Source organism: Hydra vulgaris, chromosome 15 (genome assembly GCF_038396675.1).
Source record: "Hydra vulgaris chromosome 15, alternate assembly HydraT2T_AEP".
Taxonomy (NCBI): domain Eukaryota; kingdom Metazoa; phylum Cnidaria; class Hydrozoa; order Anthoathecata; family Hydridae; genus Hydra; species Hydra vulgaris.
Genome location: NC_088934.1, coordinates 16,817,331 through 16,839,947, shown reverse-complemented (window position 1 = coordinate 16,839,947; position 22,617 = coordinate 16,817,331). Strand labels below are relative to the sequence as shown.

Sequence of the window (22,617 nt, the reverse complement as noted above, 5' to 3'; positions counted from 1 at the left end):
ATGCATATATATATATATGTATATAATTATATATACACTCCTAGTCGGCATTAACAGAGACATGTTTTTTTTTATTGCCGTATCGTTTTTTTTTACTTTTTTCTACTATTTTTATCATATTTATATAATTTTTTAAATTTCTATTTTATTTCTATTTTTATTTATACATATTTAATTTTTTTAATTTATTATTTTATTATAAAAATCTATTTTTTATATTTATTTTTGTTATTTTTATTAATTCATTCTACATTATATTTCTTATTCTTTTTTCATCTGTTTACAAAAATGATTAATTACAGTAATATAACCATATTTAAACCTTGCCGTAACCTTTACACTAAGCCTGACCTTGATGCTGACCCTAACCAAACCTAACCTAACATATATATATATATATATATATATATATATATATATATATATATATATATATATATATATATATATATATATATATATATATATATATATATATGTATATATATATATACATATATATGTATATATATATATATATATATATATATATATATAATATTTATATATATATATATATATATATATATATATATATATATATATATATATATATATATATATATATATATATATATATATATATATATATATATATATATATATATATATATATAGACACACACACAAACTAAAACGAAACTTCTTCATACCAAAAGCTTTAAAAAAAACCTCTTTAAAAAGTTGTAGACTTTAAAAATCTTAACTTGAATTTTATCCTTAAATAATTTTGATAATTTAATTCATTATCGAAAATATATAACTTTTAATTTATTACCTTCGTTTAGTTTAGATCCACATTCGGAACAAAATTTTCCATCTCTTGTTTGATTGCATTTATCACAAAACATGCTGTTATTATTACATAGCACATTGGTTAAATTCGTTTGGTTGGAGGATTTTTTTTCACTTGTATCTACTTCATCTTTAATTGCAATTTCATTTTGCTTTGATTTTTTACCCATTTTAACTTGAGATAATTTCTTTTTTAATTCACAATCTCAATAATAACTATTTAGCCTAGTTTCGTCGCTTTTATTAGTAACTTAAAATAACATATCACGAGGTAAAAATAAATTTGCTATTGCAAAACAATAAAATGAACACGATTGGCTAATTAGTAAAATTCTTAGAAATAAGTATCGAGAACAAAAGTGCATTAAAGGTGGAGAGTGGTTGTCATGGGCTGAATTTTCGGTTCGGTGTCTTTATAGCGAAACTTTTAAGAGCGAAAATTTTAAAAGCAAAAAAGTTAAAAGCGAATGGGATGGGTTAAGCGAGAAAAAAATTTAATAACATTGGTAACATTTTTATATAAATGAATTAATATTTAAAAAGAAAAACGCAATTGACTATTTATATTAAAATTGCTAATTTTCAAAGGTCATATATTCTAGACAAGAATAAGTGGACAGAATACTAGGTATTTTTATAGAATTGAGAAATCAATTAAAAAAATCGAACTCTCCATGGGACTTTGACTAATTTAAATTTTAGCAAGGAATAATTATTAATAAAGACTGGATTTTTTCTTTGATTTGTGTCATCTTAAAGGTGTTACAATTGAAGTGAGTCAATTTCAGAAATAAGTTCATGAAGTTTATACTTTATAGAAGATAGAGTAAGGCGAAATTGAATTGTTTAGAATTTTACTCCAAAACAAAGTGTAAAATTTGAAATACCAATGATAAGAGGTGAAGTTTTTAGTTGTCTCCACACAAAAAATTTAGTTAGTTAGAAGTGGTTCTCTTTTATGTGCCATCATATCAGCCAGTTATATTTACTGGTATTATATTTATATATTTACTGGTGAATTATCTGCAAGATAAAGTGAACTTTTTAACATTTGTGTTAAAAATAATGTTGTTATCAGACATACACTTTTGTAAAATGAATAATAGCTCAAAGCTTGTGTCAAAAATGACTTTTATTTGTTGTATTTATAAAGCCTGATTTTTGACTTATAATCTATAAGTCAAAAGTCACAACATAAGTCTATAATATAGAGACTTATATTGTGACCATTATGTATGGCGTTATCTTGATCAATGTTGTTACACTTGAAATATGTTGCTGTACCTTTTAGGTATTTTTTTTGGCTACCTTTTTTTTTATGATGTTGTTTTGATTTGATTTGTTTTTTAAACAGAAAGCTACAAAGTGCCTTTTTTTTCCCACCTGTTCAATTTCAGCAATATTTTTGTGTCAAAACTATTTATAATTCATTTTACAGGAGGTAGTGTAAGATTATTTTATTTTTGACTACTTCCTTATTTTGCATTGTGGTTGTTTTTAATTCTTTAGAACACTTCAAGGATATGGTTTAATAACTGGGTGGATTCTTCTTGGTTGATGTTTAAAAGATTTTTTGAAGGCAGTTCTGCATTATGCGTTTTATTGTAGTATAAAAACATGCCAATAATCCAAAAATTATTCTGCGTAATGTTTTTTGGATCGTTTGCATGTAAAATTAAAAATTCAGTCATTAATTGTGAAAAAGATTCTGCTTAAAGGAAAAAGGCTTATAAAGTGTGCTTGGCTAAATAGTTAAACAAGTTTCAATTCTGACAATTGACTGATAAGTAACTTGTTTACTTTTTATGCTTTAACTAAATGATTTGTTACTGTTAATAGTTATGTTATGAATTGTTTGTGACCTAAGTATAGTAAAGTTTTTATTTCTTCATTTGCATTACTTAGCATAAATATTTCATTATTTTTTCTACGGATTGGTTGGTAAAAGCCTTTATTATCTTATTTGTTTGATGATCAATATACTGCTATATGTTTTTGAACTAGATAAAATAGTTTTTAAAACATAAATTACTGCAGGCTATAGATGAATCTAATTTTTATTTACTTCTTTGGAAATTTTATATCATTTACTTAGTTTATTGTATTGCTAAATTTTTTAATACTACAAAAAGAATTTTTTTTACAGAAAAAAAAGTGTAAAATGCATAACATCCCAGCTAATACAATACGTTGGGCTAACATTGGAAATGTTTTTTTTTAAACATCTTTATTTCCAACAAGGCTGCAAGCAACTACTATTACAGAAAAGATGAAATTTATAAAACAAGATAAGGAATAACAGAAAAATTAATAGATTGTGAATTATATGAATTACGAAAACAAGATGAAGCAAGTGAAAAAAAAGTTAAAGGAAAAAAACTAGACGAATAAGAATTTTGGGAACAGTCATAGTGAAACAATAAGACTTTATTGAATGATAAGTAACACAAGAATGAATTTTAGTAGATGGCACAAGAGACGCTAGCTCTTTAGAGCTATGTCCATTGTAGTATTTATAAAAAATAGAAAGAGAAGCAGCATTACGATAATGTTATAATGGTGGAGGTTGGCTGCAAGAGCAGCTACTTATTTGCTGCAAGAGCAGGTCAAGGTACAAAAACAATTCATTTTTGCACCTTGTCTAAAAGAGAAAGGGCATCACTAAAAGATCTGCCCAAGATATGGAGGAAAATGTTCCATACAAGGATGGATTTAGGATTTATAGAGATAAGATATTTATAGATATTTATAGAGATGTTTGCATTGATGTATGCTTATAAATTTAAAAACATATCATAAGTTGACAATATATTCAAAGGCTGAATTTTAGAACAATTGTTATAAGCAAAGATCTTTGCACACAATCAATTTGCCATTTATATGTCAAGGGTTGTTTATTGTAAACACTTTTTTTTTTCTATGTTCAATTTATTTTTTTGTATAAAGCTAATTTAAATTAAGGTTCGAAGCTTAGAAAAACTTCAGAACAAAAGTGTCAAAACTTATTATATTGTATTAAAGCTTCTAAACTTTTAAAAGTTTAGAAGCTTTAATACAATATAATAAGTTTTAACACTTCTGTTCTGAACAAGAATAATTTATTAAACATCATATGAATTAAAGTATCAACTAGTTTTTTAACCTCTTATTCTTTACATGAAAATTGGCTTAAAAGCAGAAATAACCACAGACAAATAATGACAGTGCTTTAGCTTATTCACCTAATTAAAAGACTCAAAAAACCATATTGCATATTCAAAGCGCATTACTACTGAATGGAAGGAATCTCAAAATTAAACGCAAAATAAAGCAGATTTACTTAAGAACATTAAAATCTATCAACATTTGCCCAAAAACTACCCTTAAAAAAACATAGAACGTCAAAAACATACATCTACAATATTTTGGTAAAAAATCAGCAAAGAACAATATGTAACCCAACCAATCCGCAAATATATCGAATAGCAAGAGAAAATATTAACTCTAGGACTAAAATAGTCAGTGCATACATTAGTTAAAAAATAATTTCATAAAGAGAACATTATTTCTTATAACAGTTCATAAACATAAGCATAAGCATAAGTGATCAACTTGATAAACATAAACTGATAAAAGTTTGCCTTAGTTTACATAAATAGGAATATTTGTAGATATTAATATCTACTAGATAATATTTATATTAAAAACTAACCTTCATATGTCTCTTTTTTAAATATGTTGTGTTGATATATTTGCCCTGGCTTTTAGTTTATGACAAAAATTTAAACATCAATTCTTGAGGTTTAACTATCTAATCATTTCTAAAAGTATCATGGATTAACAGCCTAACTCACTATACCTAATCAAAATAAAAGCACATTATCAATTTTAAGAATAGTTTTTATTTAAACAAAAAAACAATCTTTTGCTTGAAATGTAATGTATAAATATCAAAAAAGAAATTAAAATGAAATAATATCAATAAGAAATTATGCAAGTCTATTTTTATCAGATAACTTGTAGTGCAAAAATAATTTTTATGGAAGATTTTATACCTTTTTGTCGCACAGTAACTATTCTCTGTAACTCTCAGCTAAAATACCAAATAAATAAATAATTCTAAACTATATACAATAAGTTTTTTTTTTTATTTATTTAATCTAATAAACTCTAACTGTAACTATAACTCTCAGCTAGAATACCAAATATATAAATTATTCTAAACGATAACTAATAAATAAAAATATAAACAATTAAAAAAAAAAATTCAAACGCCAAATAATCTATAATATAACATTGAAATAATAGCAAAATCACAAAAAATTATCTCAATAATAACGTTGTTGTTGTTGTTGTTGCTGAATTATCACGATACTCGATTTCCCGGTTTTCGTTTTTAAACTTTTCGCTTTAACGTTCTTTCGCTTTAAAACTTTTCGCTCTTTTTTTTTTTTTTTTTGTTCTTCATTACAATATTTAACACAATATTTACAAACATATCAATAAGAAAAATTACATGCAAAGAAATCGTTAAAAATAAATAAAAATAAAGAATAAAGATAAAGAACGCGGATACTCAAAGAAGACCATACAGGTCTTGTCACCGAGAACCGCCGTTGAAGAACTTTGAACTTAGTAAATATAAATAAAATAAATAAATACAAATTTTAAACTTTTCCGTTCGTGATACAAATTATTTACAAATATTACGAATTAAAATAAAAATTAAAGTAGACAAGTAAATAATAAATGACTACTGTACAAATAACGTCAGTGCAACTTTTAACAAAATTCAAATAATGGTGTTTAAATATAGTTTCTCACATAAACTTTAAATCAATATTGTATAAAAGTAAAATATAAATGAGTGATGACAAAACTGGGTACAATTAAAAGTATATAAAAATATTTTCAATTGAGAAAATTACTTTTTTTAGTTTTCTTTTGAACATATAATAATTCCATTTATGAGAAAAATCAAAATTTTTTAAAATTATTTGGTTCCATAAAAAAGCTCCACAAAAAGAAATGCAAAATTTACCAAAGTTTGTTTAAAATTTTGGTTGTTTAATAAAGTTATCATTTCTTATTTACATTTAAACATAAAAAAAAGAACATTATAAACATTTACTTGATATATATTAAAAACATTCATGTTAAATAAGAGTGGCCTTGAGTGAGTAAAACGATTTTTGAAATTTATAAGACGTGCAATATGCTTCTGCTGACAATAAAGTGGCTTTAGTTTACTTTTATGGGTACTACCCCATGCAATATTGGCATAATTAATATGACAGTGTATAAAAGAGTAGTATAGTTGAGTTAATGAATGTTTGTTTAAAACACTTCTTGCTTTATATAAAACACCAATGCTTTTTGCAATTTTGTTGCATAAATGTTCGATGTGATTCATGACAGATTTTCATCTACAATGATACCTAGATTTTCATCTATAATGATACCTGAAAATTATTCTTTTTATTTGAATATTATCAATATGAAGAAGAGGCATATTACTTGGAAGTAAATGTTTTTTAAATTGTGGATGAAAGAAAATCCATTTAGTTTTATCAATGCTGAGTGAAAGTTTATTTGACTTGAACCAGTCTGATATTTTTGATAGTTCAATGTTCATATCATAAAAAAGTTTATTGATGTTGTTATTAGATAGGAATAGGTTTGTATCATCAGCAAACATTATAGTTGTTAATTTTGAGACTTCATGGAGATCGTTAACATTAATCAGAAATAATAAGGGCCCTAATATAGATCCCAGTGGAACACTACAGGTCATATTTAGATAATCTTGTGAAGAAGATCCGTCGACATAGACAAATTGTTTTCGATGTTTTAAATAGCTTTTTAGTAGTTTTAAAGCATTACCGGTGATACCATAATGTTCAAGTTTTTTAAACAGTATTTCATGGTCAATTGTGTCGAAAGCCTTAGATAGGTCTATAAAGACGCCTAAAGTAAACTCTGACTTTTTGAATGAATCAGTTATACTACGAGTAAGATGAATTATTGCATGTTCAGTAGAGTTATTTCTTTTAAAACCGTATTGATTTTTGTAAAGTATATTATTAACAGCAAGATGATTAGATATTTGGTTGAACAGAATTCTTTCTAAAATTTTTGAAAAAACAGAGAGGATAGATATTGGTCGATAATTACTAACATTTGATGGTTCAACTCCTTTAAATATAGACTTTATTTTGGCTATTTTCAATTGATCGGGGAAAATTCCTTCATTTATAGAACATTTAAAAACTTTAAAAAGAATACATTTTATGGTATCGCGTGAATCTATGACTATATTACAATTTATATCATCAGGACCAACTGCTTTATTAGTTTAAAGCATTTTAAAAGCACTTTCAAATTCTGAAGAAGATACTTCAAATTTATCTAAACTAGAGGTTAATGGAAACACGTAATCATTTATTGGATTAATATTTGGAATATTTTTGGCTAAATTAAGGCCAACAGACACGAAATATTTATTTAATTCTCTTGCAATTTGTTTGAAATCATATAAAAATATGCCATCAACTTAAATAGTGTTAGGCACAGAGCATAGTTTTAATTTACTATTTCCAGTAATTTGACTTATAATTTGCCATGTGCATTTTGAATTATGTTTATATTTTTCTAGTAAATCATAGTAATATCTTTTTTTAAATTTTTTTCTTTGACTTTCAAACATTTTAGCGTAATTTTTATAAATAATTTTATTTTCTGGTGTTGGTTTTTTTAAGTACTTTATATACAGTTTTTGCTTTATTTTTGAGGATTTCCTAAGATCTTTATTGACCCATGGTGACTTTAAACTTTTATTGGTTATAATAAATTCACGTTTTGGAAAATTTGCATCATATATTTCATAGAAAGTTTGAAAGAATGTATCGTATACTTCATTAGCTTCAAATGAACTGTTAATATGGTTCCAATTTATTAAAGATAATTGATCCTTAAACGATGCTAGATTTGCATCGGTGAAAAAACGTTTGATAATGACTTTTTATGTTGTTGTATTAATTTGTTGTCAATATTAATAGAGAAAAAAATAGGGAAGTGGTCAGAAACGTCACTTTTTATTATACCTTTTTTAAGAGTTTCATTAAAGATATCGGTTGTTATAATGTTATCAAGGTAGCTGAAGTTGAGGTTACTCTAGTAGGTTTGTTAATTAGTGGAATTGCTCCATGTTCGATTGAAAATGGAGCAATTCCACTAATTAACAAACCTACTAATAACATGTTGATAACCTATTAATAACATGTTATTAACGTGATATTCAAAACAATTTAAAATTTTCGTCACCAATTATGTAATTTAGTTTTTTTTCCTTAAAACTATTTTTTAAAATATCATTACACAAAAATGCATCAAAACTTTCAATATGGCCAGATGGTGGGCGATAACAGCAGCTTATAAGTATTTTTAGAACTATTGGTTAAAAGTTCAATTGTTAAAATTTCTTTATTGTCATCAGAAATACTCATCTCAGGCCTAATAAAAAACCTCAAATTTTCCGTTATATAAAAAAGTACACCACCTCCGCGTTTATTTGTTTTACGCGCTAGTGGGATCATATTAAAACCTCGAATATGGAGATTTAAATTAGATTTAGCGTCATCAAATTCACACCACGTTTCAGTTAAGCAAATTATACTAAATGTATTTGAAGTTTCCTCTATTAAATTACACAAATTTTCAAAGTTTTTTTTAAGACTTCTAATGTTAAAATGAATAAGATTTAAATGATCCCGAGAAAGAAATTCTTTTATTTCATTGTTATCGAAATAGGAACAATTGTTTTGCAAAGCTCCTACATCACTAAAATAGTTTAGATCCGGATCTGAATTAGTTCTCTTACGTTCTTTCGCTTTTAAACTTTTCGCTCTTACGCTCTTTCGCTTTTAAACTTTTCGCTCTGACGTCCCACTACCTAATTTCAACTGTTTATTTACTTGAAATTAATACTTAATAGGTAAAACCAAAGTCATAATAACAGATAGTTTGGCCAGATTTCGCTAAATTCTAATATTTTTAAATATTAAAAGTTTTTAAACGATAAAAGGTAAAATTTTGAATTTAAGTTGAAAAATGTTAATGTATCGTGCCCAGGCTAAAGTATTATTATTCTAATATTAATCTAAAAAATGGCGAACTAAACTAGATGAACAATTCATCGATTAATATTAAAAAAATATTTGATCTAGAATCAGTTGTTTTTTTTTTGAAACAAAAAGTTTATCAAAAATGTCAGTTCTTTTCTTATTGAAATTGCTTCAACCAAATTTAATTCCACCATTGCTTGATAAAATACAAGTCCGATCATAAATTCAAACACCACATAACAACGCAGTATTCAAATAGTTTCTCTTTAACACAGCAATTAAATGCATAAACTGTTGTTAAGCAAAGGTTTTTTACAGATAAGTTCATGAATTTTGTTTAAAAAAACAATCTTATTGTTATAAACGATCGTTGCTGCCCTCTAAAGGAGCGGATCCAGGTTGTAGAAAGGTAGCAATTGCTACAGTCAGCTCAGTTTTTTTTTCTCTTTTTATTTTTTACATACATTTTTTTTTTCAAGCAAAATAAAAAAATAATTTAATTTAATTAAGATAAGGAGGTTACAAGTGATCAAAATGCGGCGCTTCAAAAATTTTTTCCAAATCGTATCTGAGCCAAGTTTACTGTTTACGGTGGTTTAGTAATGGACATTTATTATGCGCATGCGTTATATTTTGCTCGAATGTTTGTAAACAATAATGTTCGCAAGTAAACAGAGAACTACTAATAAAGTTGTCTAAACTTTAAATTAGATTTATTTGTGGATATTTCTAAATAGTCTATAAGAAACGATATCAAAACGATACTTTAGGTATGGTATGTTTCATCAAAGCTATCATTTAAATAATTTTACAAAGAGAATAGAAGTGGGACTAAAGTGAAACTTAGTTGTTTTTTAGGCGAAGTTTAACCTGTGCTTACATTATAGTCTATATTCTAAAGTTTTTAACTTTTTGACTACAAGGTTTGGTATGGAGTTGCAAAGTTCAAGGATACTTTTCTCCTAATTTAATATATAAAATATTTGTGAAATATGTATTATATGTAGTAACTGTTGTTAATTATGTATCTAATTATGTCTAATAATGTTAGTATTAGCCATCTATTCCACTTACACACAGACACACACACACACACACACACACACACACACACACACACACACACACACACACACACACACACACACACACACACACACACACACATAAACACACACATACATATTTATACTGTGTTGTACATTTAAATTTATGTAAACTTTGTTTTTAGTAAGGAGTGCATTTTATAAATTTAGGAAATATACATTAGATATTATTTTACCTTTAACATTTTGTTAACATAATTACAAACAAAACTTTTCCTGTGATATGCTTGTCTTTATACTCCTAATGAGTTAAGTACCTTATCAAGTTTGTTTACGAGTGGCCCAAATGATTTCTTTATATGGTCTGCTTCAAGCAGTATTTTCAGTTCTGAGATCTATGATTAAATATGTTCTTGAGATAAATTCAAAAAATATAATCAATAAAACAAAACTTAGATATTCCAATGTATAAGATTCTCAACTGTATTATTCCGGGTTTAATTACCAATCTAAATCAAATATTTTTAGTAAATAATAAAAATTAAAGTTGTTACCTGTTCTTTCTTTTTCTTTTCAAAGTGAATCAGGTGACGTTCAAATACTAATTTAATTTTTTGCTCTATATGTGCATTAAATTCCTCACAGTCAAGTGTTTGGTTGGTTACTGCCATTCGACCTGCAATTTTTATGTCAATTGTGTGACAAGAGTCTTCAAGCATGTTGAAAAACTTTAAGTATATACCAAGTGAGATATGTAAAGCAGGAACTCCTATCTAATAGTATTAGAAAGTTTATATTATTATTTACAATTACATACACCACCATTTACATTTACCCCACCAATAACTTGTATTGTATTATATTGAATAAACGATTATATGAATTTGCGAATAATGCCTAATAAATAAAATTAAAATAATGTGAATAATGAATAAAAGCAAAGCACCTGATCAAGCGGCACATTGAGCAACCATTAGTTAATAAAATTGTCACATAACTTGGAAAACTTGGGATCTGCAAAATGGTTGTTAAATTTTGCTAGAGATAAATCCAGTGTCTTAAGTGATTGCATTTCAATGTTATCATTAATTGGATTTGACATTCCTTGACTTGTGATGTTGCAAAACAGGCATGAGTGTCTACCTAAAGTAATTGAACAAGTTTGTGTTAAGAAAGCAAACTAAATCATGTTGCATGTATCTGGCCCAGATGAGTTTTTTTAAAGAAATCTGTATTACATATGTACTTACCATTTGCACTAGTTATTCCATAAATTGCACACAAGACTTCATAATCACTGAATACACATACGCAAATCTGTTTTTCTCGAAAATTGAACAGAATTAAATTATTATACATTTCTTTAAAAAGAAACTGTAATCTATCATAATCCTGACAATTGTCGTAAGAAATCAATAGTTGATGATTTTGTTTATGTCAAATATTGCTTGGATGGTTTTGAATTTTAGTGTACTTGAATAATTGAATTATTTTGTTGTTTGTAATATTTTCTTAATTCCAGATCATTTTTTGCAACAAATCAATTTCTGATGTAAATCTTGCCAATGAAATTTTCAAATTTGTGATATAATCTTTTGCCTCAAATATATTTAATATGTTGTTGTATTAGTTTTGGCATAAGGCTTTTCCATATTCGCTACTTGATAAAACATTTTGAACAAATCACCTTCATAGTCACCTCTTATTTTTATATGGATTTCGTTGTCTTTAATCTTGTTGTATAATAAGAGGTTGTTGCTAAAATTATTACAAGAAAAATTAATTTTTGTTTTTATAGTATTTCATTTAATTTATTGTAGTATTTTTAAGTAATTTAATTAATTGTAGTATGTTAAAGTATATTTTTTTAAAGATTTCTTTGTACCTATCTAGTCTATCTAGTACATTTGTTATATGTCCTTGTAGATTTTTGATATATGCACATGGCAATTCCTTGATTTCATAAGAACCTTTTGAATCTTTTTTTTCAACCATAAATGGAGCGTTTTTAACAATAAGATCATCACATGATCATTTTTTGACAAGAAAGTTTTTCAAAAAAATCTTCTAAAAATTGAGTCTTGTGACGTCGATTTTGTAATCGAGGTTTTATTTTTATAAATTTTAAAATCTGTTCCTTATTTATGCAGTTTACATGTTAGAAATTTTTCTTTAGAAAAAAAAAAAGATTTAATTCATGGTGTTATAATATATTTTCGTAATATTTTTTTTTAATGAAAAATACCATCTAAAACAAAGAACTGAATTCTTTCTTTTGAATTAATTAAACTGGTTCTTGGGCCAGCAAATAGCTCATAAGAGAGATTTGCTCTCTTATGAGTTGAGCAAGTTTGTAACATATTTGTAATTATAGTTATAGTTTAAAATGTTTGTGTACAACTTCATTTTCTTCTGTTTAAGGCTTCAGCTTTAGCACAAAAAAAAGATTACTATTTGTGCACCAATCAGCAGCAAAAAAAAAACTTAACAGATATGGAAATCATATATGCCTACTAGACACAACATGCAAAACAACAAAATATGCAATTCCTTTGTTTTTCTTGGTTGTTAAAACAAATTCAGATTGTCAAGTAGTTGGTTCTATCCAAAATGAGACTGTTATTGCTATTACAGAAGCTTTCTGTATAATATAAAATTGGAACAGTTTAACTTGGAAACCTCATTTTTTTTATGGTTGATAATTCTGAAGAAGAATGCGGGCTGTCAAGTATTATGTAGTCTGAGAAAAATCTTAAGAATTAGAGATGCAACAAGAAATTTTGTAAACTGGAATTTTGTATTACTGTATTGTTTATTCTTGTACTTGGCCAAAAATAAATATTTTTATTAAATTATTTTAAAGATTTTTGGTACTAATCTATACAGAAACTATATGTATCAAAATTAATCTTGCTCCATCCCTTTAAAATTATAGAAACTAAATTGAATTCTGACTTCAAAAATAACTTAAATTTTATAGAAATGGATTAAAGCATACGGACTTGGGACATTGGAAATTGTTGTCAATACAAATGATGGGGTTGAACAAAAAAGTTGTGACTTTAATATGAGTATCTAAGTATAAAGATAACTCACTCAGTGGAATGCTAACAGTTTTGGTAGAACAATTTCTTCCAGAAAAAATTAATGAGTACAGGTTTTTGAATTTTTATGTCATTTTAATCTCGCATTTTTAAATTTATCATTAAAGACTCATTTATCATTAAAAGTAATTTACTGTAAATGATATTGATTTTTTAAATATATATATATATATATATATATATATATATATATTTTTGGTGTTTATAATTACGTTTGATAATTGTAAAGACTTCCATTTAGTGACTTTATTTTATTTACAATTCAGTTTATTGTTTTTTGGTCTAATGTTTTTATATATATTTATTTATTAGGCATATAGAAGAGAATATTAGACAACATTCTCTATATAGGCAATATAATCAAACACTAAAAAAATGGTTACACAATAGACCAAAAAAGTTTGTTAATCACTGTCTTAAAAGGTTAGAATCATGCTTTTTTATATCATTAAACCAAATTAAAAAAGAGTCTGATACTTCTCTTAGAATTCTATCACATACTACATACATACATACATACATACATACATACATACATACATACATACATACATACATACATACATACATACATACATACATACATACATACATACATACATACATGCCATAGTGACTTAATACTAAACAAAGAGAAAGTCAAAATTAATCCTAATAAAAGCTCAAAAAAAAAAAACCAAATGATGTCTGATACGCTGTAACATGTAAAAAGCAGTACTGGTTCCCAATTTTATTATGTCTTTCTTGGGAATTCTGAGAGTTTTCCAAAATGTACATGCATTGACTGGAAGCTACACATGTTACCATGTAAGCACATGATTGTGCTATTTGAGAAGTTTGATGGGATATGTTGGAATTCTTTACCCAATCAATATACAAACTCTGTATATTTTAATCTGGACTACTCTGTACTAAGTTTATCTAATGATGGTACCATGACAACACAAATCAACTCCTAAAGTAGATAGTTCTTTATCAAAAGAGGTGCAATCTAATTTTCATTCCATTCCAAAAAATATTTTCCTAAAACGATCATTAGCTTCTTCTTGCAGAGAACTTCTTAACCAGATAAGATTACTTACTTTTCTTGTTGATGATTTCTTAATGATGCACATGAAGCGCTAGTTGATGGATTAAAAAAGTTATTGTCGGTATTTGGTACTTATGCAAAAAGCGACCACGGTTTTTCTACAAATCCGTCTAGTGCAATTAACTTCAACTGAAATAAAACTTTAAAGAAAATTTACCTAAAGCCAAAGTAAAAAAATCTTCTTTAACTGGGCGGGTCGGAATTGGCATTGAAATGAAATAGAAAGCTCAAGATATTAATATTATACGACCTAAAATCACAAAAAGTTGTATTGAAGAAATCGCGCCAGATGATGACACTTTTTTAGACGATGTAAATGATGTTTAGTTTTGGTTTTTCTCAAAGTCTTTTTGGTATGCCGCTTGCGTAGTCACATAAGTTTTTTTATAAAAAAGTGTGGGTATATCTAACTTAAATTTTAAGTTATATAATTTTAAAAGTCTTTTTAAACTTTACAGTTGTAAATTCTTTTTGTCAATAATTAGTTTTATATTTTGTTTACAAATTTAAAAAGTAACATTTCACTATATTCTTTTCTTTACTTTTTTTATTTTATAATTTTTTATCTTTTTTATATTTATTGTTTCAAGATCGTAGACTTATATTTAATGTTCAACTGCTAAGATTATGTATTACAAACACGTTTACTTGTTATTGTTGTTATTTTCTTTTTTAGTTTTACCTTGGTGTTCCACCAACTATCATTAGTTTACTTTGTCTACTCTTAAAATTGATTTTAATTTAAAACTTTAATTTAATTTATTTTAATTTAAAACTGATTTTAATTTAGTAAATTTTAATGAAATAAAATTTATTATGTTGATCATTAAGTTAATAGTTGTTAAAAAAAATTAAATTCGTTACAAATGAGGTAACAACAACTTTTTTTTCAGTTCAGAATTATATTTTTGCTAATTTGTGTAATAGTTTATTATCTTTAAAACAAGTGTCTCAGAATTTGACTACTTTAATACTGCTTTAGAAATTAAAAAAAAGTCAAATTTTTTTTTAATTTGCTAAATCATTTAATTAGCTAAATTATCTGTATTTGTTAACAGCAGTAAAATCGCCAGCAGTTTCAATGGCAGAAATAGCATCAACAACAGCAACAGATATATTTATTTTTAGTGTTTATTTGATGTCTTGACTTCTTTTATCATACTATGGTTAATATTTTCGTTTTAAAATTTATCTTACAATACTTATATATTTTGTTTTGGTGTTTAGTATTCATATTGTAACTTTAAATAACAAAATTTTGTTTCATTAGATGTTTTATTTAAAAAAAAATTGTATTGTTTTCTTTGTAAATAAATTTTGTTGAAAAGATGCATTTTGTTCCTGTATCTTAACAATTTATGCTTTTTTCAATTATCAAAAAGTAATTTTTTAATTTATTTTTTTCTTATCGATTGATGTTTTACTTATTGTAAATAAATACATATACTTTTATAAATAAATGAATATTTGGGTTAAAATAAACTAAATATAGAAATAGTCGGTGTGGCAACAGACCATTTTACTGTATGTTATGGTTCCGGACAGCTAGTATCTTCTATCTTCTATATATATAAAAGGCAATGTGTGTGTGTGTGTTTGTTTGTTTGTTCTCTATAGAAATCCAAACCGCCGGACCGATCTCGATGAAATTTGGCATGGGGGTAGTCCTCGAGGGGGAGAAGGTTCTTAGCTGGGTTTTGACCCCGTACCCCGATCCCCGGGGTCAAGGGGGCCCAAAAATGGGCCCCCCTGACCCCGGGATCAGAGGGGACCATTTTTTGGGCCCATTTTTGTGTACAGATATCAGGTAAGCCAGTTTAAATATTGGCCCGGGCAACGCCGGGTAACTCATGCTAGTAGAAATATAAATTTAAATCCGTTTTTGAGAGACTTTTTTTTCCTTCTTGATTTATTTGATTTCATCGATTTTTTGTTTAATTTTGAATAAATTAAGGATATAATTAAACACTATTTAAGATTTTGATTATTGTTCACGCGATGAGTTTTTCCCGGGGTTCGGGAAAAAAACAGCCGTCTCACAGTGGTTAGTGCGTTTACTGTAGAAGCAAGAAATCCGGGGTTCAATGCAAGCTTTGGACATATTGTATATGTTTTTATATGTAATGTTTTTATATATGACGTTTAAAAATTTTTTTTAATCATTTTATTTTTTTAGTGAGTTAATATTGCAATAATTTTCAAAACGCTATACTCTAGCTAAAAATATTTGATGACTGCTGATTCTCATCGAAAACATATTAAATACGAGTTGTAGAAAAATAACATTTTACTTAAAATGCTCAAACTTATATAAACTGAAACTCATATTTTCCGAGAAATTAGAGTTTATTTATCTAGTAACTAAAATAGGCTTTTTCTGTAACGTGCGTGATTCCGCTTTCAACTTAGTATACTATGTTATGAGTTATGTTATCTATGATAACACAGCTAATATATACCATTGTTTGTTTTCAAAATATTTATATAGATTATAATTAAATGAGAGTAAATTAAAGTTTATTATTACTACTGTTACTATACTATATATTATTAATTATTACTACTGTACTTATGTACGACCTATGCTTGAATATTGCTCTTCAATATGGTCACCTTGCACTATATGCCTGAATAATAAAATTGAGAAAGTGCAGCGTTTCTTTACTAAAAGAACTGCTGGTCTGTGGTCAGTTTCCTATGATAAGCGTCAAGCCATATTAAAGCTCAATGCGTTAGAATATTGACGAATGTTTAAAGATTTAGTTTTATGCTACAAAATTTTTAATGGTAAACTGGACACTGACCTATCAAATGTTTTTATTCTCAATTCAAACTTGGGTAATCGTAGTCATAACTTTAAGCTGTGCAAACACCATTGTATATTGAACAGCACCAAGTGTTTCTTTTGTTATCAAATTGTTAATGTATGGAATAATTTATCGGAGAATGCGGTTTCTGCATTGTCTGTTTCAATGTTTAAGAACCGTCTCGCTGTACTGCTTCGTTCAACTTGATACAATTTTTTTTTCAAACTTGTTCCATCACTTGATGCAATTAAACATTTAAGTAAAAATAAAAATTTCAATGTATACTCCAGCATTAGTGGCCTTCGGGTCCTTCTGTTTTTTTCAAATAAATAAATAAATAGAGATTGCCAGTTATATGAAAATAATATATTATTTTCATAAAACTGTTTATGTTTTGTCTATAGACAAAACATAAACAAGCCGTGCTTGATTTTTTGGAAATCCCTATAACCGTTAAGCAAGCAAACGTTTATCTGCAAAACTTTGCTATATATATACATCATTTGTATTATATATATATATATATATATATATATATATATATATATATATATATATATATATATATATATATATATATATATATATATATATATATATATATATATATATATATATAACTATCAGAACTTTAGTTACTGGAAGTTTCTTTATACTTCTGACAAAAACGGTTTTTAACAGTCATAAAAACAGAATCAAACCGCATTAATAACAAGATATATATAAACCTGATGCTTTTTTGTATAATAAGTTACTATTGACAGTTACCATATTAATCAACCTTTGGCGATCACTATAACTTATATACCTACTAAGTTGTCACTATAATTTATACATACATACATACATACATACATACATACATACATACATACATACATACATACATACATACATACATACATACATACATACATACATACATACATACATACATACATACATACATACATACATACATACATACATACATACATACATACATACATACATACATGCATACATAGATACATACATACATACATACATACATACATACATACATACATACATACATACATACATACATACATACATACATACATACATACATACATAATATAAACACTTATACTAAACAATAAAAAAGTCAAAATTATTAATTTTTACAATAATACGCTAATTTAATTGTAGTAGTAGTAGTAGTAGTAGTAGTAGTAGTAGTAGTAGTAGTAGTAGTAGTAGTAGTAGTAGTAGTAGTAGTAGTAGTAGTAGTAGTAGTAGTAGTAGTAGCGTCGTTTCACTTTCGTTTTTGAAGTAGTTTCTTCTGTCTGCAAGCGAATTAGAGCTGATAAATATTTAGTTTCAAGAAGAATTGATGTTGTTCATTGTTTAATTTTACAATAAAAATTTAAATAAATGTTTGTTTGTTGTTGGTTATTCGTAATTTTCTAATTTTTATAGCCTGTTTCCTTTTCTTTAAATAAAATAAGGCTGTTATTTGCGGACATATAAGTGTATTTACATAAATTTGCGTATATTTCGGCATATTTTATATTTCTCTTTATTTTTATGTATATTTTCTTTTAGATGAAAAAAGTAAAATAAATTCTGCAGGCAGTTGTCAAAAAAATGTTGTGTTATGCTTCTTTTTAAGGTATCTGAATATATATTTAGATTTTTAAATTTGTTCTTAAATGGTTTCGTCTTTTTAATTACTTTAGATAAAAAATATACTGACTGACATTGCCAAAAAAATATGGATTTTAATAAATTCCTAAATTTAATTGTTATAGGTTTTTATTTTAAAAACTGTTATTTTGAATAGTAATAAATTATTTTAATTTTTGTTTATTAACATTTAACCTTAATGGTAAAACAGTGCTTAGACAAATGAGTTAAATTGTAGAAGTTATGTAAACCTATATATCATATATTGTAAAGTAATTGCATTTGATTTTTTTTAAATACATCGCTTAACATAAGGCATTTTTTTTTTCCCTTTAAATATATTCAAATAATTGAATAAAATTGTTTTATATTTAAGAAAGCAAGTAAGATTCAACATTGTGTTTTTGTTTTTAATACCAAATAAAATCTTTGTTATTCGGTTGTAGGTTTTTGTTGATTTTCAATTGAAAATTATTATTTATCTTTTTGTAGATATATTTACCACTTTGTAGATATGTTTCCCACTTTGTAGATATGTTTCCCACTTTGTAGATATGTTTACAACTTTAGACTGTTAATATTTTGATATTTTTATTTAATTTCTTTTCGTTTTTTTTTTGGATAGTCGATAATAGGCTTAAATAAATTATCAGAAGAAATACTATTAACTTAAAAAGAGTTGATAATTTAGTAAAATGATTAGAACTAGGCAAGCTGGTTTTAATTGTCATCAAAATATAAGAAATGCTGCTTGGGAAGAAGAAATTAATTTATACCTGAACTAGAACATCATGGTTAGACAAGTTGAAAGTGAATATCACATAAATGAAATAGATATGCCTAGATGAGATTATTCATTCTCATAATGTAGGAAATTCTGCTAGACAATCAGAATGTATTGTATAACAAGAAGTGATACAATTCTAAATTATAATTATTTAGGAGAAATGACACAGATCTATCAGCGTTGCTGTGCTAAAAAATTTCTTAATGAAAAACATTTTTTATGTTGCCATAATAGAAAGGTAGTTTTGCTTCCATTTTCAATATTTCTGCAAGATTTAGAGGAAATTATATCATAATTCCAATATAAATTTTTTTAAATAAATTAAAATTTAATACGTCTTTTTTTATTTTCCTTTATTTACTGATAATGTGGTTTAACCAATGAATTAGAGGCCGTCATGTTTTAAAATTTGTGGTCAAGTTTTTCATTGTATAGGTAATCTTAGGCCAGATCAAGATATTCCCTCAACACTATCAACTGTATATCTCTGACCCACTTGCAGCAGTAAATTTTAGAAGGCAAAAACATCGCAATCAACTTTGCTTAAATAATTTAATGTTTTATTTGCAAACTATAGTTAGTGAAGTTGCAGTTGTATTAGTTGGAGATGGTGTTCCACCTGCTTCCAGGGAAGTTATTTACCCAAAAGGTCATTTAGATGTTTTATTGAGAATGTCAGCTAACTTATATCCAATGGCTTATTCACTTTTTTTTCCAAGAGATGGTATATAATTGGTGCGCAATCCTGAACATGCAACGTTGGCTTGAAATCATGTATCTCAGTTTTACAATAAATTCTAAGTTGAAATATAGTCTTCGATTAGAAAAGATCAAAATTTGTAAGATTCTTTTACGTTTATTTATTATTTAATTGTAACAACAGCAATACTATTGGTAATATGTTTAATGATAATAGTGAAATTAAAATGGATCATATTAGGCTCGAAGAAGTTATTAGTGTAAATGGTATTAGGCAACTCATAAATAGTTGTTGTAAAATAAAAGAGATAGATATAGGTAGAATAAAATTAATGGTTGTTAAAATGTAAGAAATGCTGCTCAGTGAGCAGCTTACTTCCAAGAATTCAGTGTCAAACAGCGTTAATATATGTTATTTTAATTGATTTTTAGACACTTAAGAACAAAGCAAAGAATGAACTTTTCTATATATAGTAATATTATTTATATGTTTATTATAATATATTGAGTGATTTATAGTATATATATTTATAGTAACATTTAGATTAATAACATAAATGATTTTAAATTTTTTTATAATTTGAAACATAATTATGTTCTTTTTTTTTTTTTTTAATTGCCTATGTCATGACTTAATTAGTTTGCTAACTGTTAAAACATGGTTTTAATTTTGTAAATATGATGTGAAGTTTACTCAATTAATCATTAATCAACAATTAGAGAGAAGCCAGAACTTAATTAAGAAATGCTGGGAATTTATTCTTTAATCAAGGTGAAAATATTTTTGTTTACTGGTAACATTATCTATTGCATGTTTTTATATCTTTATATTTTAATTATATTTTTATATTTAATTATCTATTGCATCTTTTTTACTTTTTTTAACATGCTGCTTTGAAAACACTTTCTTTCTCTCTCTCTATCTCTCTTAGATGAGAGGGAGAATTAATAAAACTTATGTAATTACTGAGTTCTTGCGTATTTCTTAATACCACAATTGAAATGACCATTTATAAGAAATATCTTAGGAGTTGCTTGCTGTTTTGTGATATAATCGTTCAAATTAATATCTATAATTGTCCCTCGATTGTTCAAATATTGTAACAAATAAAATCTTTTTAGTTCAAATGTTTTAGTTAATAAAATATCTTATTAAGTTGTGGTGTTATTATGTTGTGTTGTCTATCCTTTTTATAATCTTTTCTTTTTTAATTATTCTGGAGACACAGTAATGTGTGCTTACAAATATCTTATGCTATGCGCTATTGTTACTCTTTTTTGTGTTGATATAACTAGGCTGTTATAGCTATTTTTTCCTTCTTTATATTTTCTGTAATATTATTATACTAGTTCTATTAACAGTTAAATGCAAATAATACTTTTATAATTAAAAATTTTAATTTTTTTTTTTTCATTTTTTTTTTTAGGTATTTGCAGGCTACTTGACTTTCCTTTACTGGTACTTGCTGTGTTGAGACAGATTTTAAAAAGAAATTAACTGATGTTAATGCAGTCTTTATGTAGTGTGGAGTCAAACTTAAAATATTATTTATAAATTTGTATATAATTTTAATATTTTTATTTAATATATCAAGTTAATAATGTTTTATTGTTATAAATGATTTAACTACTAATAACCCGTATTACGAATTGCTTACTGCTAGTGAGTTATGAATATAATAATTTATTGCAACTTTTTTTTAACACAGTGCCTTTGAAACACAGTCTGTCTCCTCTCTGTTTAACGAAAGTTTATTAATAAAGGAGAGTATTATTGGAACACTCTGTTATTACTAAGCTCTTATATATTTTTTGGTACCATAATTGATTATGACCATGTTTAAAAAATGTTTTACGAGTCACTAATTCATGAACACAATATTATGTAAAATAATGCTTTCCTTTATTAATAAGCTTACTTATTCTAAAATACAATAATAAATATGTAAAATAAAATAAATATGTAAAATGCTTTTGTAAATTAAAATGATCATTTTTTTATTGGTATTGGTAAGTTGTACTTGCCCAGGAAAAAAAGTTTTATAGAATTTCAATAAACTTTTGGAACATATGGTCTATAGAAATTCTATAGAATTCTATAGAATTTCTATAGAATCTATGTTAATTTCTATAGAAATTCCACAGAACTTTTTTTCTACTTTTTATTTTATTGAAAAAAAAAGTTTTAGAGCAATTTCTATAAAAATTAATAGACATTCTATAGAAATTTTATAGCACTTCTATATAATTTATATAGGCCATAGGTTCCAAAAGTTTATAAAAATTCTATAGAACTTTTTTTCCTGGGTGGCTTTTCTTCTCTGGTGCTTGCTGTTTTTAAAATGAACATAATATCTTAGGTTACGTGGTCTTTACTAAATGCCAAGACCAAAAACAATCAAACAATCAACAAAAAACAATCAAGCAATCAACAAAAACAATCAAATATTCAACAAAAGCAATCAAAACCAAAAAGATTATATTACCGTAAAAACCCC

At 25.9% G+C, this 22,617-nt stretch overlaps 1 protein-coding gene and 2 long non-coding RNA genes across 6 annotated transcripts in view; 2 read left to right on the top strand and 1 right to left on the bottom strand.

Annotated features, from left to right (window-relative positions):
* The window catches only part of LOC136092367 (E3 ubiquitin-protein ligase rnf213-alpha-like), a 237,700-nt gene extending 236,465 nt beyond the window's left edge, over positions 1-1,235 (bottom strand). For all 3 annotated transcript variants that reach the window (XM_065820440.1, XM_065820441.1, XM_065820442.1), the window contains exon 1: positions 818-1,235. In XM_065820440.1, coding sequence (XP_065676512.1) covers positions 818-1,004 — 187 coding nt within the window. In that variant the 5' untranslated portion in view covers positions 1,005-1,235. The remainder of the gene's footprint in view (positions 1-817) is intronic.
* An 8,346-nt stretch (positions 1,236-9,581) lies between these two features.
* On the top strand, positions 9,582-15,442 carry LOC136091482 (uncharacterized). Its single transcript, XR_010644018.1, has 3 exons — positions 9,582-13,139; positions 13,399-15,047; positions 15,235-15,442. It is a non-coding gene; the product is annotated as an uncharacterized LOC136091482 (long non-coding RNA).
* A 3,108-nt stretch (positions 15,443-18,550) lies between these two features.
* LOC136092159 (uncharacterized) lies at positions 18,551-21,723 on the top strand. 2 transcript variants are annotated; one of them, XR_010644244.1, is made up of 3 exons: positions 18,551-18,619; positions 20,840-20,891; positions 21,547-21,723. It is a non-coding gene; the product is annotated as an uncharacterized LOC136092159 (long non-coding RNA). The 2 variants fall into 2 exon arrangements; XR_010644243.1 differs by lacking the exon at positions 18,551-18,619 and having other exon boundaries at positions 18,628-20,891.
* The last annotated feature ends 894 nt before the right edge of the window (positions 21,724-22,617 follow it).